The sequence below is a fragment of the Bombus pyrosoma genome, linkage group LG10 (assembly GCF_014825855.1).
Source record: "Bombus pyrosoma isolate SC7728 linkage group LG10, ASM1482585v1, whole genome shotgun sequence".
Lineage (NCBI taxonomy): Eukaryota > Metazoa > Arthropoda > Insecta > Hymenoptera > Apidae > Bombus > Bombus pyrosoma.
Window position 1 is genome coordinate 12,271,581 of NC_057779.1, and position 19,748 is coordinate 12,291,328.

At 33.1% G+C, this 19,748-nt stretch overlaps 1 protein-coding gene across 1 annotated transcript; it reads right to left on the bottom strand.

The window, feature by feature from the left end:
- Positions 1-860: 860 nt before the first annotated feature.
- Positions 861-6,469, bottom strand: LOC122572089 (chromatin modification-related protein eaf-1-like). The gene is made up of 3 exons (XM_043736673.1): positions 6,437-6,469; positions 5,727-5,929; positions 861-3,578 (listed from the first exon to the last, which is right to left on the bottom strand). The coding sequence occupies exons 2-3, from the start codon at positions 5,838-5,840 to the stop codon at positions 1,635-1,637; spliced, it is 2,058 nt and encodes a 685-aa protein (XP_043592608.1). The 5' UTR covers positions 5,841-5,929; positions 6,437-6,469; the 3' UTR covers positions 861-1,634.
- Positions 6,470-19,748: the final 13,279 nt, after the last annotated feature.

The following is a 19,748-nucleotide window of genomic DNA, read 5'->3' on the forward strand; positions in this document are numbered from 1 at the left end:
ACCATTAGTTGTACGTTTAAGACTACTATCCATGCTGTATACTAATTTTTCATTAAGCGTATATTCGCAACAAATGTCTCGTAACTTCTACATACATTTACGGATTGGTACCAATTTCTTCTATGATAATCACCATAGTCGTTCGTATAATGTACGTAATACATTCATAAAAATATTCAAGCAATCTAATCCTACGTGATCCGTAATAAATATCTTCTAGCAACGACGATATCTTCTAGATGACGTTTAAATGGATACTCAAGGCTTCAGATCAAACCAAATCAACTCCTAATGTTGCATACGCTGTGCTTAAAATAGCCCCGTCTGCCGGAGTTTATTTGTTAAATGAAATTACTCTGATTTTTTAGTAAGAGAAAAGAAGATAGCAGCAAAGAGACGTAAAATAGAGAAATGAAAATCAGCGGCTGATTACAAGTGGAGGAAGGAAATAAAAAATTATAGCAAATTTTGTATGTTGTAATGAATGGGGAGGAAATAAATATTACGAAGAAGAAGAGAAGATGCACTTTCTTCAAAGTGTCTCCTACAAGTGTTCATTTCCACCAATGACGAAGATATCAATATCTATAGCTTGAAAACTAATTTTACAATGATTTTATCTTTAAATCAATAGGTACGTGAAATAGTTTCTTTTAATGAATAATTAATTTCACTAATTATCAATTTTCTGCTTAAAAATTATTATTATAGGAAGAATAGGAACAATTGATGTAATAACAACAGGGTAATCGAAGGATAGAAGATATGTCATACATGGCAGAGCAAAATTTCTGAATTATTTTATTCAGTAAAAATCTAATATATACAAGTATAATAAGTATAAATTAAAATGATTCGACTCAGCACCGTCGCACATACCGCCTGCAAATGACATCGCGTACAAGGGTATTCTAGGATGTACTTGTTTGCGCCATAAAAATGTATCAACGATATATATATATATATGTGTGTGTGTATTTACTTTTCGAGAGCTTTGATACAATTTGACCGTTCGTCTTGATCAACGCTACGTATAAAATTTACATTTCAAGAGTTCAACTTGATTTTTGATGAATTTTAAACTGTGAATGATATGTTAGGAAAAATTCAAGATACATTTCATTCGTTTTAGCCATGCTCGAAGCAATTGCATATGCATAAGACTGGAAAAGACACCGAAAACAGAATATAGATTGAGAAACACGAAGAACTGTTCACGCTGCATCTAGAAATGAAATTATCGCTACGTTTTAAATTTAATTTTACAATTCTTATTTCGAACTGTTTATCGATTAATGTATTTCATTGGGTTGGCGAAAAAGCTACCTCGCTTTTGTCAGTAGGTGACATTAACGTTGCTTTAAATATCAACACCTAGTTGTGTTTTAGCAAATGCATACATAACTTAAAAGCTTACATATTAATACGTCCTATAAAAAAAAAGTATTGTTTCTTGATAAAAGTAAATTCGATAAATAATTTCAGTACTATCCAATTACGATTCAAGTTTATAACTTTTACTACGTTATAAAATCAAAGACGAAAGATAAACTGTAAGAACAGTATTTAAACTACATGCCGCATTATCCTGGACTTACAACGCAACGATAAGGAAAAGCCACGTTTCAACGAAATTATTCTTCGTGTTTGAGCGGAGGTTGTCTCGTGCCGAAAGCCGGTTCGAGAGGTACCAAGTAAGTAACTTTCTCGCTTAAGTCACTTTCCTTCTCACTATGCTTCAGAATCGGTCTATTTTTTCTAACGAGCTTGCGTGGACGTTGAATCACCTCTTCATAGGTGACGTATTCAGACCTTGTAAGAGGAGCTTTTTGTTTCTTCGTATAATACGGGTTATTACCCGCAGATGTATTGTCGGTTGCGTAAATTTGTTGAATAGTTTTGGCAGGCTGCGTCACAGGAGTAACGGTGTATCCTGCGTTAATCAATGCTGATAAGTCTTCTTCCGTCAAAGCACGTGCCTTTGCTGCGGGTGACGGATGAACACCGATTTGATCCGGCTGGGCGGTTACTTCTTCGATGGTTACCGACTTAATTGGTGACTTTTTTAGTAGACCCGATTCGGATACGTAAACCGACTGGGAAGACGAAGGGAGCTTCAACTTATGGGTTTGCCGTGGTTGCGTAATAACAGGTTGCACGTGGGCTGACGCTGCTTCGATAACGGGACTCGCGTCATCAGATTTTGGGACTGATCTAGGAACGTAAGAAGAACCGGATGTTTGGTATTTTTGCAACTGATCATTGGTAAAATAACTGTTGTGAAGGAAAGGAAGGGCGGTAGTGGTTGAAAGAGTATAATGATACACGGATGAGTCTGGATCAACTTTCTTTCCTTGCACTTGGCCCTTGGAGATCGCCAAAATTTCGCCTTTAACCTGATTCCGAGCTTGAAGTTGGGACTTGTAAAGAGCTTCAGCTTGGGCTTGCGCTATAGCCTGAGCGCGCGCTTGATTCTTCTCGAAATTCAGAGCATAATTATGAACCTCTTCCTGCACCTTCAGATGAGCTTGCTGCTGAGCTTCGAGTTTGCGAATAGCGTCAGCGTGTGCCTTAAATTCTTGCGCTTGCTGCAATTTCCTTGCCTCGGCTGCCTCTGCGGCTATCTGAGCTTTCAACTTCGCCCTGTAAGCAGCCTCTGCACCTTTTGGATGCAATTGTTCTTGCAAGTGACTACGTCCAGCATCGCTCACTTGGGCACCTTGTTGAATCTGTTCCAGAGCAGACTGTTGTCTGTAACGTTCGTTCGTGAGCCTCATATGCGCCAACGCATCTTGGTGATGCTTTTTGTACGCAGCCTGCGCGATTTTCTGGAAAGACAACGCTTGTGCCTCCGCCTGAGCTTGAGCTTGAGCCTGGGCCTGTTCAAGGGCTTTCCGATATGAATCGTCATCGATATAATCGTACTGCGGCGACTGATTGTAAGCTTCGGCAGGCTGAGCTGCTTGATAGTGAGCAGGCTCTTCAACCGATTGATAAGCAGGTGCCGGTTGTGGCTGTGGTTGTGGTTGTGGCCGTGGTTGATGATATCGCGGTGGAGAAGTTTCAATATGGTACTGCTCGGGCAATTGAGCTGCTGCCACGGTTGGTTTCGCGTATTGAGCCGGATAGCTTACTAATTGCTGGGAATATGCGGATGTGCTTCCTTTAGGTTGCGTTGGAAGAAGTTTAAATTCTTGGGCTTGATTAGCCGAGACTAGTTGCAGTAATTCTTGCTCGAACGTTCCCAATTTTGGTTGGGCATAGGATGTTTGATATACCGGAACGTCGGAAGCTTTCGATCCTAAACGAGCCGTGCGAATGGCGTCTGTGCGAGTTTGAGCTTCGACTTGAGCTTGGATGTCCGCAGTTATTTCGGCTTGAGCTAGAGCCTGAGGGTGAAGTTGAGGACGAGGACGAGGCGGCACTACTGTTGGCTTTCGGTAATTGTAATAAGCTTGTTGCAATGCTTGCTGTTGTTTCGCGTATGCTGGCTGCACTCTCCGTGGAGGCGGTGGCGCTTGGTGTTGCGGCCCTTCTTGCGCGTATTGTTGTAGTACAGATAAATACTCCGGTGGTAGCTAAAAATTCACACATTTTCCCATGTAATCGTCGTCAATAGAAGATTCGATAGCTCAATTGCACTTTATTGAAGTTTAAAATGCTTTATAAAAGCAAAATACGTATATCTTCTATATTAAAATGCTACTTTATAATTATAATTATCTAATAATTCAAAAATCATATTCCGGGTTAAACAAATCAAACGATCATGGGTATTTACCGAGTGATTAAATTTTCGATACGAAAATAAAATTAATTAATTACGATAAGAACAACAAAAGAGATAGCATCATATGAATAACTTGAAAATATCAAGTATCATAAGGGTACCTTGATCGATTTGTAGTAATAGTATATGAATTCTGTCAAAGTAGAGATACATAAAAACTATTATATTTGCTATTTAAACATCACTGACTACTACTAATATCGAAGTGTTTTCTATCAGTTTAAAAGACACTTCTCAATCTGATACCTAATTTAAAGAATCAAAAAATCTGAAGATAACGAGTTTGTCAAGCAACAGAATAATTTTATAATTTTATAATATTTACAATCTATTTATAATCTGTTAAAAGAGTTAGGATAACAGTTGCAAAAAAGATTTGATAAACAAATGATTTCTATGTACTCGGAAGCAAGTAATCGATGAATCATTTTAAATTGAAAATCGACACTGACATATCGCTAAAAATATCTCTATGAATGAAACAGATGATGATCGTAGATGAGTCGATAACCCATAGGAGCGTGAAGATTCATTCAACGTAACTTATCGAGGCAATGGCATACAAGGCCATGCAACGTACATAGAGCGTGTCTGCCGGCTGCAAGACTTACAGACGGATATACTCTCGATCGTTGGGTGTGGTATTACCGGTTTTGTCTGGTCGGACCGATTAGAAGGTAAAAGTTATGCAAGAGAGCATGATCGCGTTTAGCACGACGAAACGATCGTGTGCGAGTGTAGGTGTTGAGGAGATTTAAAATTCCCTCCTGAACTAAGACGTTATACATCGATGATTCATTTTCTTCGTTTCCATTTCCTCGTACTTCTCTTTTATCTTTCCATTAAGAAAATGTACTATGGATCATTCTGGTGCATCCGTGATTATACTTTTCAAGTTTTAGAGTTTTTCGCTTATTGTTTCATATGAAATATTTGAAAATTTCTCTACTTGCGCGAAACATACTTAATGTTCCAGTTAGCGCTTGATATTGTCCCTATCGAGAAGATGAAGCACGAAGGGTAAAAAGAAATATGAATTTGAATTTTGTTACACGTTATTATAGAATTAGCAACTATGAAGTGTATACTTTACGTATAATTTATTTAACTATGTAGCGAATCGAAGTATACGTGATACAGTAACGTTACATCAGAATCGATTTCATTGAATTAACTTAGAAACGTAAAATAATGTAGAGATCCTTGGCAATAGTCCTGAATTAATGGCTACACGGACTTACGGGTTCGTGGAAACATATGGTTACGAACAAATATTTTAAAGTTACCATATCTGTAATGACCTTTCTAAGAACTGGATGATTCCACGCGTCTAGGATACGCCGCTGATTTAACAAAAGACGAAAATGACAGTCGCTAGTGACGACATTAATGGAATTAGATCGATTGCAATTGTTGGTTGCAACACAATATATCTAGTTCGTGAAGGCGGACCCACCGTTCTAATGGAAAAGAAAAATGTGTACTGTCCGTGCCTATACACTGTGTAGCCGCTCACCACGTTCGTCGGTGATTGGCGGCCAATAGTCACGGTTGACCGAGAGCAATGATGTTGCCCGTTTCCAGGAACATTTATTCTTTTAGGATAACAAAGACAGATACGTCGGTATTATTTAATGTGATTGTTCGCGAGGTGAAATTCTTGAATGGGTTTACTATATTTCAACATTCGCACGCTATAGGTGCTTCCATTTCCTTTCTACTTCTTCTTAATATATTTTTACGCTTGTCCGTAAAAAGATTTAGCAAAATATCAAGGATAGTCTTTCGCGTAACACTTGACCAGTGTTCTTAACTGGCATATTATGCATAGATACATCTGGCATAATTAAATAAGTAGGCATGAAACATTGGAAGTATTCGTAATACTTCGTGAAACACTACTTGAAGCATGAATTATGAAATGGTCAATCGCTACCTCTTGCGTATCATCGGCTGATTGAAGAATGTACTGATTGGCTGGAGCACCATATTCGGCAGTGGCTGTAATCGGCGATCTCTTCACAGGCTCCTTGACATCGATTTCCAACATGACAATGTCGCCTGCATTGTCAGAGGAGGTTTTCGCTTTTTCAGCTGTGTTTGAAATCGCCTCCTCGGCCCCGGAAACCGTTAAAAGACCTATCAAAAAGCAATGAATTGCAGTTTCTAAATAACGAAATAAGAATCTTGTTTTAGCAGGTACAGTACTGTGCAAAATTCTTGGAACACGCGTTGGACCAACAGAAACTGTTTTGTTACTTTATTATTTAATTAATTAACATAATGCTGCATGCTTTTATCTCGTACACGATCTAATCGTTATTTTTTTAATAACTTCCCAGATTTATTTTAAAAAATTAAGCTGATCGATCAAAGTATTTGTCGTTGCTTTCTATCATTTTCAGTCTACAATTTTTAAGTTTAAGGTGAATTAGGCAAGCGATGGATTCCATCACGATCAAATGGTGTGACTTTAGACGAGATCCAATCGTCAGGGCACTGACAAATGAGAACGTTCTGTGAAATTGCTGCGTGACAACGTTAGACCACGCACTGCTTCTATGACAAAAGACATCATAATGAGTCCTGTGTGGGACGTCTTGCAGCAGGTAACTTACTCTAGACATTACCACGGTGGATTACTACCTGTTCCGATCGATGCAACACTTGTAACACGCCTTATCCGATACCCACTTCTAATTAACGAGTGAGGCACAAAAATGACTCGACGATTGGATCTTGTCTAGGAACACAGTATTTTTCCATGATGGAATTTATTACTTGCTTGATAAACGGCATGACGTTTTAGAAAAGAAGGGCGAACGTTTCGACCGAATAACTTGCTGTATTTTTCATTAAATAAACTCTGAACAATGTGAGTTATTCGCTTGTACATCTAATATTTTAAGTAAAAAGATTATAATTCTTAAAACAGATATTGAGATCAATTTGGAACAGTCGATGTCTCGTACGGTCTTATTTTAATATCTCGACAAGCTATTTTAAAGAAATTATCAAACTCATTTTATATTTTGTACCACTTTGTTCTCAACAAATTAAAAAGCTGACTTCTCTTGTAACTTTCATTCTTTTTCTCTATACTTTTCTTATATATATAGACTTGCGGTGCACTAAGTTCTAACATTTAGGTCAGAGCTGTATTTGTCATGGAATGTACAAATCCGTGAACGAGATAGAACCACGAACAAGCACCGGGAAAAATAAAATATGCAGCATTATATAATTATAATAACACGATCTAAGATTTTCACACAGTGCTGTGGATAAGTGGGATCATTGAATTAGTATTATAGCCCGAAATAGTGTGGTTTTGATTGAAAAAGTAGGACAGCGGTATACGATAATGTTCTTTTCTCTCAGAAAACTGCGTTTTAGAAGAAATCGATATTGAAAGTTCCTTTACTATGTGCGCCTTTCCGTGACCTCATTTACGCCTTGGTTCAACAAATATTGTTTCAAATTATTCGCATCTCTCAAATTAAATAACGAAGAACAAACAGCGGGACAAAAACGTTTATTGCTACGAAATTGTAATATGTAAATTAGTGGAAATGACTTGGTTTTCTGCCAGCGTAATTCCACCTTTACTTTCTAAAATATATTTTGTATTCGTAAATGTTCGATTGTAGAAGCTCGATATAGCATCTGAATTCCTTTGAGTACATTTTTGAGTAAATTTTTCTGTTCTTAAGCTATAATGTATAATTATAATTTCCTTGTGGCACATAACAGAGATTTAATGTAACTCCGTAAATAAAAATACATCAATTTAAGTTCGGAGAACTAATTAAAAAGGGATTTTCGTGTAACAACAATAAAATCAAATCTTCGTTTGATTATTTGTTTATAATATTCTTCCAAATTATATAAACCCAATTTATCTGCCGAGAAAAGTAAATTTTTCTTTAAAACCTTAGAACTTTCTAATTTTTCATGTCTTTCTTTCTTTAAAAATAGGTACAATCCTACTTTTAAAAAGTTTCTCAACTTTTGTTTACAACGATGACTACATTGTCAAAGATATACAATAAAGAATAACATACATTTGTGCTTTAAGGCTATCCATTTACATCCCAAAAAGGACAATATAATAATAACGCAACAAGGACACATTGAGAATAAGGTACTAAAGAATTATTAGGTAATAATGATAAGCTGTTAAACATAATATTTTGTAAAGATATATACAAAGTAGGTAAAAATTATTTGACCTACTTGTAATGCGATTCAATAGAATTGCGGAAGACGAATTCGCAGGTGACTTTTATGTCGTTCCGCTTGACTGAGAATGTATAGTCTGAAGGCGGAAAGGAGTTGGGAAAGCAGTCTAACGCAGAGAAAGTTACGCGGTCTTGAGAAACTTTTCCCACGAGATTCACTTTCGACGTCTTTAATAAAACCTTTCATCATTGCTAATTTAATCAAAAACTCTAGGCTAATTAAAATATTAACAAGCTGTGCATCGCAGTGTTTTGTTTCCACTCTACACATTATTTTTTTGTACTTTATATTCTGTGCATATCATCGATCGATCTAAAAATATAATATTGAAGATATTCTCATTGTATCATACATACAATGATAAATTTATAAACCGATATAATGTACGTTATTATAATATAACCATGAAATATTTCAACAGAAAGTCCGGATCAATTTAATAGTGTAAAAATATTTCAATTATTTATGATGAATGCGAAAGGAACTTAAGGTTACTGATAATTTGCAACTTGTACGTTATCTATTCTGTAAATTAAATAAATTCTATATCAACGTCGTAATTTATGACACAAGAAAATGTACATTTCTTAATTTAATTCCTGCTAATTGAATTCATAACAAAATGTAACAATCAACAAACATTCTACTTAATTGTACGTAGTACAGTAATCATTCAATTATTTACTGCCTACGAAACGAATATTCAATATAATACATTGTATATGTATAGTATAATATAATAAAATATATAAATAAACAAATATCAAATTATTTCGAATAATTGAAACATTGATGAACTTTTAGTAAAAAAATACGCTCAAAAATATCTTGCAATCAGCGATCTTGAGATCCTTCAAACTTTCACAATCCGGATCTCGTTGCTTTTACCTTTGAATAATAAATTGCTTCCGACGTATGTACATCTGCTGTTATAATATTATGTAGGATTAAAGTAATCCTAATAATACATTGGAAAATATATCCAAGAAGCGATAATTGAAATTCATTGTTCTTGAACATTTTCTCCAATCAAACGAAAGAAGATTGAATTTTGCCATTCTTAATAAATGAAGTAATTTTCTAATAAAATTCGTACGAGCATTAATCTTACATCTTTTTTCACACACAGTAGAAAGTATTATCTTAAATTGAATTTCTAAAAAGACAATATATATATAAATATATTAGAACAACGATCTACAACATCTTATCTTACATCGATTATCTTATACCTGCCTGTTCTAGATAAAATTCCATCAAAAATAGTACGCAGATGTCATAAAGCGTATAATTTTTGAAAAAAGAATAGCATTTTACGAGGATTGTAATTATCTCGTCATGTTCGAAACTTTCGAACCAAGTTGATTTAAAACTGTTTAATAAAACTTCCTGTTGAACCGTATTTAGTTTGTCTGTAATATTTTTGAGACACTCGGCACAAACTGTACAGGCGTTTTTTGTCTGTCTAAGGTTTAGGTTGTAAATATCAGGTCAAAATTTTTTTCACCATTTCTGTACTAGGTATGCTCTATTAATTCTTCAGGCGTTCACATTCTTAACATTCAGTCTTCAGTCATCCAAGCTTTCCAACGCAACGCAATCTACAAATCCAGTCGTTTCCACGTAGGTATATATATCTCACGATCTTTTACTTCCTTTGAAAGGTAACTCGAACGTTACTGTCACTTAAACATTATATAGGTCGTGCACAAAGAGGTTGAGTCCACTTTTTAAAATTTTAGTGCCAATGCACTTGACTGATGTTTATCTTATATAAGTTCTCAATTTTCTCTTCTGTTTGTTTTTGTCACGAGCTAACCAATTTCACAAACGAACGACTCATATGCTTCCTACTCAATACGTTTTAGTTACACATTTGTTTTGCTGAATTCGCTGTCCAACGTCAATTTCCTGTTTCATTTTTGGGTTGTAAAATATCTAATATTTTTGCGCGAAAGCTTTGAAAGATTTACCAATCACTGAATATGAAATAATAAAATTTATGGCTGTTTGTAAGAGAATTCGTTAATTTAATTTTATAAGTTTAATATTTTTTACAGTTTCTTTACTTTCTCATTCGCGTCTAATGACTTTGCTAATTAAAAATTTCTATTGTTAAATTAGTCAAATGTATAAAATGCTTCCTAGTAAAAGAATCTAATTATAGAGAAAACATTTTACAAATACAAATGATACACATAACGAAGAAATTTACAAAAACAATTAATATATTAATAAGAAAAATAAATATATAATATCATAATTGAAGATATAGTCAAACATGTTTCGAATTATTTCAGAGTAAATAAAATAGTTGTTACGTTTGAATAGCCATTACATGAAAAACAATGACCTTGCTTTGGACGACCAGTGTCAAACAATCGTTACCGTGAAAGTGAATTTGCAGGAAGTTTCTCTTAGATCCTTTTTCTTTGTGGAAGTATGTAATGATACTAATCTTATGATACACCTATAAACCGGTCTTTATTTTTGTAAATACATACTATGAAAAATTAGAAACAATTATATCGATTACAGCATAGAGTAATTGCAGCTATACAGTATACAGGGTGGCCCAAATGAGGTGATCAACTAGATTGAGATTCTGCGTGCCAAGATAAATCGAAAATGTACAGCAGAATTTTTTGTCCACGACTTCGTTTTCGAGAAAATCGAGTTTAAGCGTGTGTAGTTAAAAATTGATCTAGTGCGCGTGCATGGTGAATTTTCAAATTCATCTTTCTCGTGTACAAAGCATCTTATAAAAAAATTCTACTGCACATGCTCCACTCATTTCCACGCGTAGAATGACCTCCTGTCGGTTATTGACTCTTGTTTGGTCATGTGGAATTGGCCATATTCAAATTTACTTGATGAATTTTCAAAATCAGTTTTCTCGAAAACAATGCCTCGAACAACAAAATTTTACTTTACATTTTCGACTTGTTTTTTCACGTAGAAGCGTCTCCCAGTCGGTTGACCGTGTTATGCGAAACATGCTGTATATATGTTGTTGTTACAAACATGCGATTAAAAGACAAAAGCAGAGAAATGAAATTGTAGAAACGAAATGAGGTGTTATCGTTGGGATTGGCCAGATTCTAAGCAAGGAAAAGAGGTAAGATTGTGACGGACTATCCATGTTTAAGACCATCTATACTCAGGAATTGTAGTTCCAAAAGTTTCAAGAAATTTCTAAATATCGTAAAATGACTGCCATCGGTAGATTGGTAGTGCGCATAAAACGCAAAGGTTTAGAAACTGTTTAACTATACTAAGCATGAAAATTAAGAATAATTAAAAATAAAAGAATTGTTAGATAAAAAGTAAATAACACGAGTAAGAGATAAGATATTTGGGAACATACTTCAACCGACATTCAAAGAAAAAGGATCTTCAATTCTGTAGGAAACGCGATTAATGTGATAAAATCCTATATTCCAATTAAACAATTTTTGCGATTTGAAACTGCTATATTGCTATTTTACTGTATCTGCTATATTTGCTATAATTGACTTGGCAAAATTATCGATCTTCCGCGTACCAAGCAGGAGAGTAGGATACCCGCTATTTAGTCCCATAATGGACTTAATTTTATTTTGCATAGTTCGTGCGCATAAAACGCGAAGGTTTAGAAACTGCTCAACTATGCTAATTGTAAGAGTCTAATTTTTATTACTTTTATTACACAAATGACTCTACGCGTCTTATCTAAACTTTTCACTTAATAACAAATAATTTCCCTCTTTAAATCACACGTATTAATTCTTAGTCGAAAAAGCGCAAAAGAATGGGTAATACACGTCTTTTCACTTCTAGAAATATCAGTTTTTACAATCAACTTTCTCTGCGTATCGAATCACAAGGACGATGTACGATACGAATTTAAAACTGGAAAGTATACTATTGCACTTAATCGTACATATATATATATATATATATATATATATATATATATATATATAATTGACCGATACATGTATAGAACAGAAGTGAATATCATTAACTGGCACGTGCCTTGAAAATTATATTTCATTCCTGTTGGTAGATGTAATTAATACGTAGGAAGCATCTACAATAATATACAAAATCAAAAGATTGATAAAACATATGGAATGGTAACGTTAGAATGCACTTTCATTATCGCTGAATAATAAAATCAACTTTGAGATTCCTGTTGACTCGTGTTCTTCTAAAATAAAATGCTTTTAAAACAGAACAAAGAATTATTAATTAAAGTACTGTCTCTACAAATGCATTTTATTTTGGAAACACTTAAAGGCCGATAAGACAATTTTGCTCGTTTTTATGAAGAATAGGAAGGCTTTAAGTTAAGTTAAGTCTAAGTGTAAGATGTAATGGACAACAGGAAGTCATGTAAAGCGGAAAAGCGTGGACAATAATGAATAAAGGGGAATATTTTACAGAAGATAAAATGACGTTTGGAAAAGTAAATTTCATTATTTCATTTTGATATAAGGATGAATAATAAAAAGTTAAACTACAAAGTCTAATCTTACTTTTGTCTTATTCGTTAATTATTTCACACAAAGTTGTGAACATAGTCAGAGACAGAGGATTGTGAACCTAGGCATCCAGGCTGGGAAAAGATTGCTAAACTGTTTCCATAGTTTGTCTACAGCTGAGATCGATCTTAACGTTTTTCTCCCTGGAAAATCTTTGTTTGAAGTAACTAAGGAAGAAAAAGGAAACCTGAGCATTGACTCTTGTTTTCCTTTGTTATTACGCAAGAAATTACGCGGATGCGAGCAATTTGTTCGCGTTGAGTAATGAGCCGAGTGTCTTCAACTGAAAGACAGTTAAGTAACAACCTCCGGTTAACAAATCTTATTTAATTAACGCCTTGTATTTCCACAGCCCTGCAAATTTCAACGAAGACGCTGACTGTTTGCGTTCGATATGTAATATTTAAGTACAAGCAGCGTAAGTTTAATTATAAACTCGATCTATTGCAAAGGATTATTTAAATAAGCAAAATATTACGATAGGGTGTCGCAAATAGTTATAAATACTTTTAATTCTATTTTAAAGCTACCTAAACTTGATCTCAATCTGAAATTTTACATCAGGCAAGTGATCCGAAAATTCTATTATTCGAACAGTTCCGTCCCAGATAAGCGAGGCTCTGCAGTATCAAGATATGCCCGATGTAAAGAAATTTCAGGCATACATATGACTGACATAAATCTGCCTAATAAAAATGTTGCAAGAAGTGACTTGATGAAGATTTCTTCCTTTAAGTTCAATGAAGAAACATACTCTTGACAACGACTGTTGACAAATGATAAAAATCGATCTTACGTCGAAAGAATTAATTACAAGACTTATGTCGATTGGACATTTCTTAGTCCTCTTGGTGAATACTCTATAAGTCTCTAAAGTCTTGCAGTTCTTTTTTAAACACCCTGTATATTTTGAGGAAACATCCTTACAAATTGAACGATCCGCATCTACGCGTCTTTAAACAAATCATTCAAAAAGACACTGTACTGTCCTCCCTGCAAGCAATAGCTTCAACAAAATCACAAACATTTCAAATATTTCTGGGACATGACCTTGCTCGAACAAAGAGTTGCTTCTAAGATTTTTGCACCGTTGGATAAACGAAAGGAACTCTCGGTTTTGTCCGTAAAAGAGGCATTTGCAACTACTGTGGTCACTTTCAAAAGTTTACACTTTTTGTACTGTACAGTCAAGAACAAACACAAGTGGACTTATCAAAAGATTATTTACTTTTTGTTCTCTGTAATTTGTTTTTGCTTCGTACGATACGATCACTTCTTTTTAATAGAAAAGGGCAAGTTATTCTCACCAAACTTAGAAAATTAAATTCGCTCTTTCAAATGAAATTCAGATATGTCTGTATCGTAAAGGGTATTGTAAAATTTATTCTCTCAAAGATATTCATTTATATCACCAATTATGATGTTGTCAATCTATCGATTTAATTCTAACATATACTGTATCATATTACTGTTAACCATACTGTATCGCATTGTAATTGTACTGCATATGATAGATACGTACATATGTCCAAAATGTATAAATGCTATTATTTAACAATGTTTGCAACTTGCCTTGTCGTATTTTACACTTTGTATTTTTGTATATTCTTGTTATGCATTTTCTTAATCGCGGTAACTAGTGACCATAAAAAATGGTTGACCCGACCTTAAATAAAATAAATAATAGTAGTCGATTAATTATAAACAGATATTCATCGTCCTTAAAGATTCTCTTTAAGCTGGAAACTAAATTTACATAAATATAAAAATAACCAAGGAGCATGGTAATCTTACATAAATCTTGCAAAGCCTTTACCGGAAGTCAATGCAATCAAATGATGACTTAGAAAGTCAATGAAACCTGTCGATCCAAGATAGTTCGTACATCCTTACGTCTCATTATGATGACTAATTGACTCTATACTCATTCATCATTTAGAAACATAAAAAATTGCAAAACTCAAAATAAAATTGCAAACTGCGAGATATAATATTACAATCTTTCCATAATTTCTTCTAATAAAACATTCATATTTTCGTTCTTTCGTCTCCAAGAGAAATGACGAAATTATGTTTTTGCGGATTGTTTTCTGCGAAAAATAATTTTCAAATATCCTATATTTATTCTTTGCTTGAATAATAAGCAAATACCAATGATCATATAATGTTATTTAGTTAAATTTCACTCAACAAAAACATATCTTTCTTTTCATGGTTTTTTAAATGTTTATAATTTACTCTAATATTATAATGATACAATGTATATTACGTATTCATCTTTATAGAGAAATGTATATTTCTTGTCGAATACAATAATCATAAAATGACTGTTAATTTTTAAACTAAAAGATCTTTGACACTCGATGCTTTTAAATAACTTAATATTAGGTATTTTTATCCTTCCATTCTATAATTACTTCACTCCATATATCGTATCTCAGTTGGTTATTCTTTTCATAAGGAACGCAAGCACAGAAATGAACACTTATTTGCCCTTAGTTCTGAGATGTATGAATCGATGATGATAAGTTCTACAAAATTATGACCTTTATCCAAATATAGAATGTGGAATGTTTGTTGGAATTTTAATTACATTGTTAAAGAATTTATACTAAATTTACTGTATTACTATATTTAAAATTTGTTTGTTACAAAACATATAGTACATTGATATTGAGTATTTATGTTAGAATAATTTAGAAAAGGTAATTAGTAAGAAGAAATGCAATAGATCGAAGAATAAAATAGGATAATTTAATATGCTGCATTATATTATTTATACCAAGATAATTCGTCGTATTCCTTATTAGATTTTCAACTAGTTTTCTCACGAAATGATCGAAATAGAAAGTGTCATTATGATTGATTGCTTTAGACGCAAGGTGGTGGACATTTACGAGTGAATGCGATTTAAAAGATATTTATTATATGTTTTCATAAGACTTAACTTCGAATCTCAATGTGAAAGTAAAAGACCAATGGAATTTTCAATACAATTGCGCAAAATAATGTCAGACGCGCTAATTTGTATGTATAATAAATATGTTTTTTTATGTTTCTATGACCTCTTCTCTAACTAAGTGATTTTATTAAAAGATATATCATGGAAAGCAAAAAATTATTTCTACTTTTGCATCGATTGTTCAGTAAATGTACACCAATTCTATGTATAATACAAATAAAGTAACTGATTATTATGTTTGTACAAAAATAAAAACTCTTTTCCATTAGTTTATCAATCAGAATTTCTATATATTAACTAACAAGAATGAGGGATTAATTAGAAATTTGGATTAAGTGTATGCACGTTTTAAAGCTTTTCACACGAGCCGTAACTCGTTAATTAGATTCACACGCATAACAATAATGTCATCTTACCTAAATTATTCCCACGGCGTACATTATTTCACTAACTTCGAATCTGATCTGAACATTTTCAGAAAATTGAAAGTAATATCTTATTTTGCTACAGTTACGTAACAAATAATCTATTTTTGGAAACAGTTTAAGTATATTATGAAGTGTTCCGTACAAAAATTACATTTATTTATTTGAAGTAGAATATAAAAGTATAACGATATAGGCGTGAAATGTTTCGTGATCAGCCCTCTTGAATGAAAATTGACACCGTTATTTTAAAACGTGAAACACAATTATCACTGGTAGACTGTCGGATTTTGCACCGGTCGATTAATCATAACGTCGCTTCATAGGATAAATTATTTGTTATTTGGTTTCAATCAAAATAATCGTTTCCCAATACTTTCTTTTTTTTTCCAAATTTATTTAATAGTAAGTAATGAAAGAGCTACGTAAAATAAAGATAAATCGAATGGCGTAAATGGCAAATCGTCACTAGTCGAGGCTCGAATGTAGACTGTGTCCACGTTCACTGGAAATTACACAAATGTACAGGTTGACCGGTCTTAATCTGTAAACGCAAATTACTCGTACACTATGCGTTGTATAAAAAAATAGTTCAGATAAGAAGTGAATGGTTTCGAAGTGACAATCTAGTTTAAATAGCTTTTTTATAGACAAACACGTAGAAATTATATGAAGGTGATATACGTTTCTTTAAATGCAGCGATCGATAAAGCTCGGTACTCTCTATAAAAAGATATATAATTTAACTTGAATTCGTCAAATTTAACGTATGAAAGAGAAAGAAAAACGCGATGCAATATTCAAGCGTTAAATTTGACGAATTAAAGCTAAAATATTTGCTAAACTAATAGTCTTTCGGTATGAATAGGCTGAGTACTTTTTCTAGGCAGGACAACGAGCTGTATCGATTACTGCATTAAAAAATATATAATACCATTTAAAAAGAACGTATTTTATCTTCATATGACCTCTACGCGTCCGCGTACAGAAAAGGTACTTACACCAAACTGTGGCTTCCTCGGAGCCATTCGCTTCTTATTTAAATTACCATTTTACGCAGCGTATAGTGTACCAGTAATTTGCATTTAAAGATTATAGGAGTCAAACGACATCGTATCATTTAAACCCGATGTAATATAATACCTAGTAGATCCAGCTTACACCCGGAAGTCTCGAACAACAAAAGCTTGGTAAATACGTATGGTAAAAGTTTCACCACAGTTGAATAGTAATTATTAATCTGCGGAGTTATATGCATTTATGGGAGATTTAAAAATACAAAAATGTCTAGAAAGCTCGTAATATGTAAAAGTACGTGAAGCACTCAAAGTATAGTACTCTTTAGAATACTTAGTGGATAAGATCTAGCTGAGTTCCCATTTTTTTTTTTTTTTTTATTATTATTATATTCATAAGAATATAAATTTACGCAAATGCTCGTAGTCTAGTGTCAAGTTAATTGCTTTCCACTTAATTTAATGATTTTTACTTATTATTCAAAAATCGTTTCGAATGTTATTTCGAAAACAATTTTTTAATTTCCCGTTAAGAAATAACATCGTCACATTTCTTAAAACCAAACAATTTCCTAATTTATTACTGTCATAAACGTTCGATTAATATTTAATTCTTCTAATTAAGACACGTAACAGAAAAGACACAGCATTGATTAAAATACATTAATTGTCAAATAATTGAGTAGCATTGCTTAAAATTTGTATTTATTCCAAAAGAAATAATTTATTTTAAAAGAAATATTCCAAATAAATCTCGTTCAAGTCTGTGTCGAATATAATTACTATGTAGGTATGTCACGGTAAATGCGCGCATGCACACGTAGAGAAAGTATACAAGTACCTATATTCATAGACGATAAAATTTTCATACCAAAATGATACAATTGTTACAGATATATATAATTTAAAATATTCACAATTATAACAACGAAATAAAACATTTTTGTAGAAAAAAGAAGATTAAGATTCAAAATTAGACCTGCGACAAATCTCTGATTAATTAATTAAATTAATTATAATAGTAGTTATATATTAGTCTCATAATAGCCAAGATTATTAACAGTTGTTTAAACGATTATAATCTTCAATATAATTGTATGCTTTTATAGCATGTTCTTCCTTTTCTACTTTTCCATTCATTATTTCTACGATAAACCATTCGTGATCATATCGAATAAATTTAATATCATTCGTATGATACAATGATAGATTTTATAAGACGCTGTTAGGAATTTACGACAATCATTAAAAACAAATAGAGATTGTTAGTTCTCTAGATGGATTTATTTAGAAGTGTTATATCCAAAGACTAGTAAGCAGGAAATAAAATTTTTGATCTCTCTGTGTGGACAACATTCTACACATTTGTATAAGTTGAAACGCGAAAGTAACCGAGTTGTTCGGGAAGCAAGTTTCTAATACGAATGCACTACCGTACGTGCGCAGTTTATCCGGAGAATCAAGGAAAGTGTTGCTGCCTGCTCCTAATTTTAAAGAACAGTCCGAACTGATATAACATGATGCAACTTTTGCTCAAGATACAAATTATACGAGTAAAAAGGGCATTATTAAAGAGAAATATATACTTATATCACTATCATCTATGTTTCATTAATGATATCAAATTTTGTGCATAATGAGAACTATGTAATCTAAAGAGTGAGAAAAGTGAGACACTGTCACAAAATCCTCGTAAATGAACCTGCTTTGTTAAATTTACGTGTAAAATTATTTGTATATTTTATATCGATATCTTATTGCAAGATTTAATTAGAAATTTATGCAATGAAAATATTTTCGAAAGTAATTTTCGAAGATAACAAATTTGTTGAACGTATTTGAAATAAAAGTGTTTACCACGCGTTGAAACGTCAAACGCACTTATATATACCCAACAAATTTAATATTCATAAAATCACACATGATTAAATATATCAATCTCGTAGCACGCACTGTTCTCCCCTACTTTTGTTTCTTTTCTTTCGACCGATCTTTTAAATAGTCTGCACAAAAACGTACTAATAGTCACAAGTTAGAATGAGCACCAAAATACTCGTCCTTGTCCCATGAAATGCGTGACGTAGCATACTCACCTGCGAGGATAAGCAGCCACATGGTGAACAAATGAGTGACGAAGCGCCGAGTGAATGTTCGGCAGAAGTAGATTCCTAGTGGCTTTATAGACGAAGGGGAAAGGCCGCACCCGAGCAAACCAGGTGGGGTTGTTACCACTTTTCTGCGACGAACTGTTTCTAGGTGCACATCGCCGGTACACGAACTTCAGGAAACAAAGACATTAATGCACGTCGATTTTATAGACATTGTTACTTATTTTACTGCTAACAATGAATTCTGCATACTGACTTGCAGATGCAGCTACTTCGTATTCATAGCATTTGAAAGTTACAGTGTGAAAACGAAACACCGATAAAATTATTGAATACAGATCAGAATTCAAAGGAATTTTAACAATGCGATATACCACAGTATAAATAGGCTACGGGTGTTTACTTTTATTGACACTAAAGAAATGGAAATTTGTTCGGCTACTGGGTATTATAAATTATAAGAAATATTTTACTTTCTTACTTTGCGTATATATATATTAGTCTTATAATAGCCAAGATCATTAACAGCTGTTTAATCTTCGTCTTCTTAAGACGTTATAATCTTCAATTTAATTTGTATCCTTTTATAGCATGTTTTTCCTTTTCTATTTTTCCATTCATTTCATTATATCTCTACAATTTCATATAATTTCTACTATTCGTAATCATATCAAATAAG

Excerpts from the sequence above, each read along its gene's own strand:
- LOC122572089 (XM_043736673.1), bottom strand. The coding sequence starts at position 5,840 with ATGTTGGAAATCGATGTCAAGGAGCCTGTGAAGAGATCGCCGATTACA. Across the intron at positions 3,579-5,726 it reads CAGCCGATGATACGCAAGAG|CTACCACCGGAGTATTTATC; the intron begins GTAGCGATTGAC and ends GTGAATTTTTAG.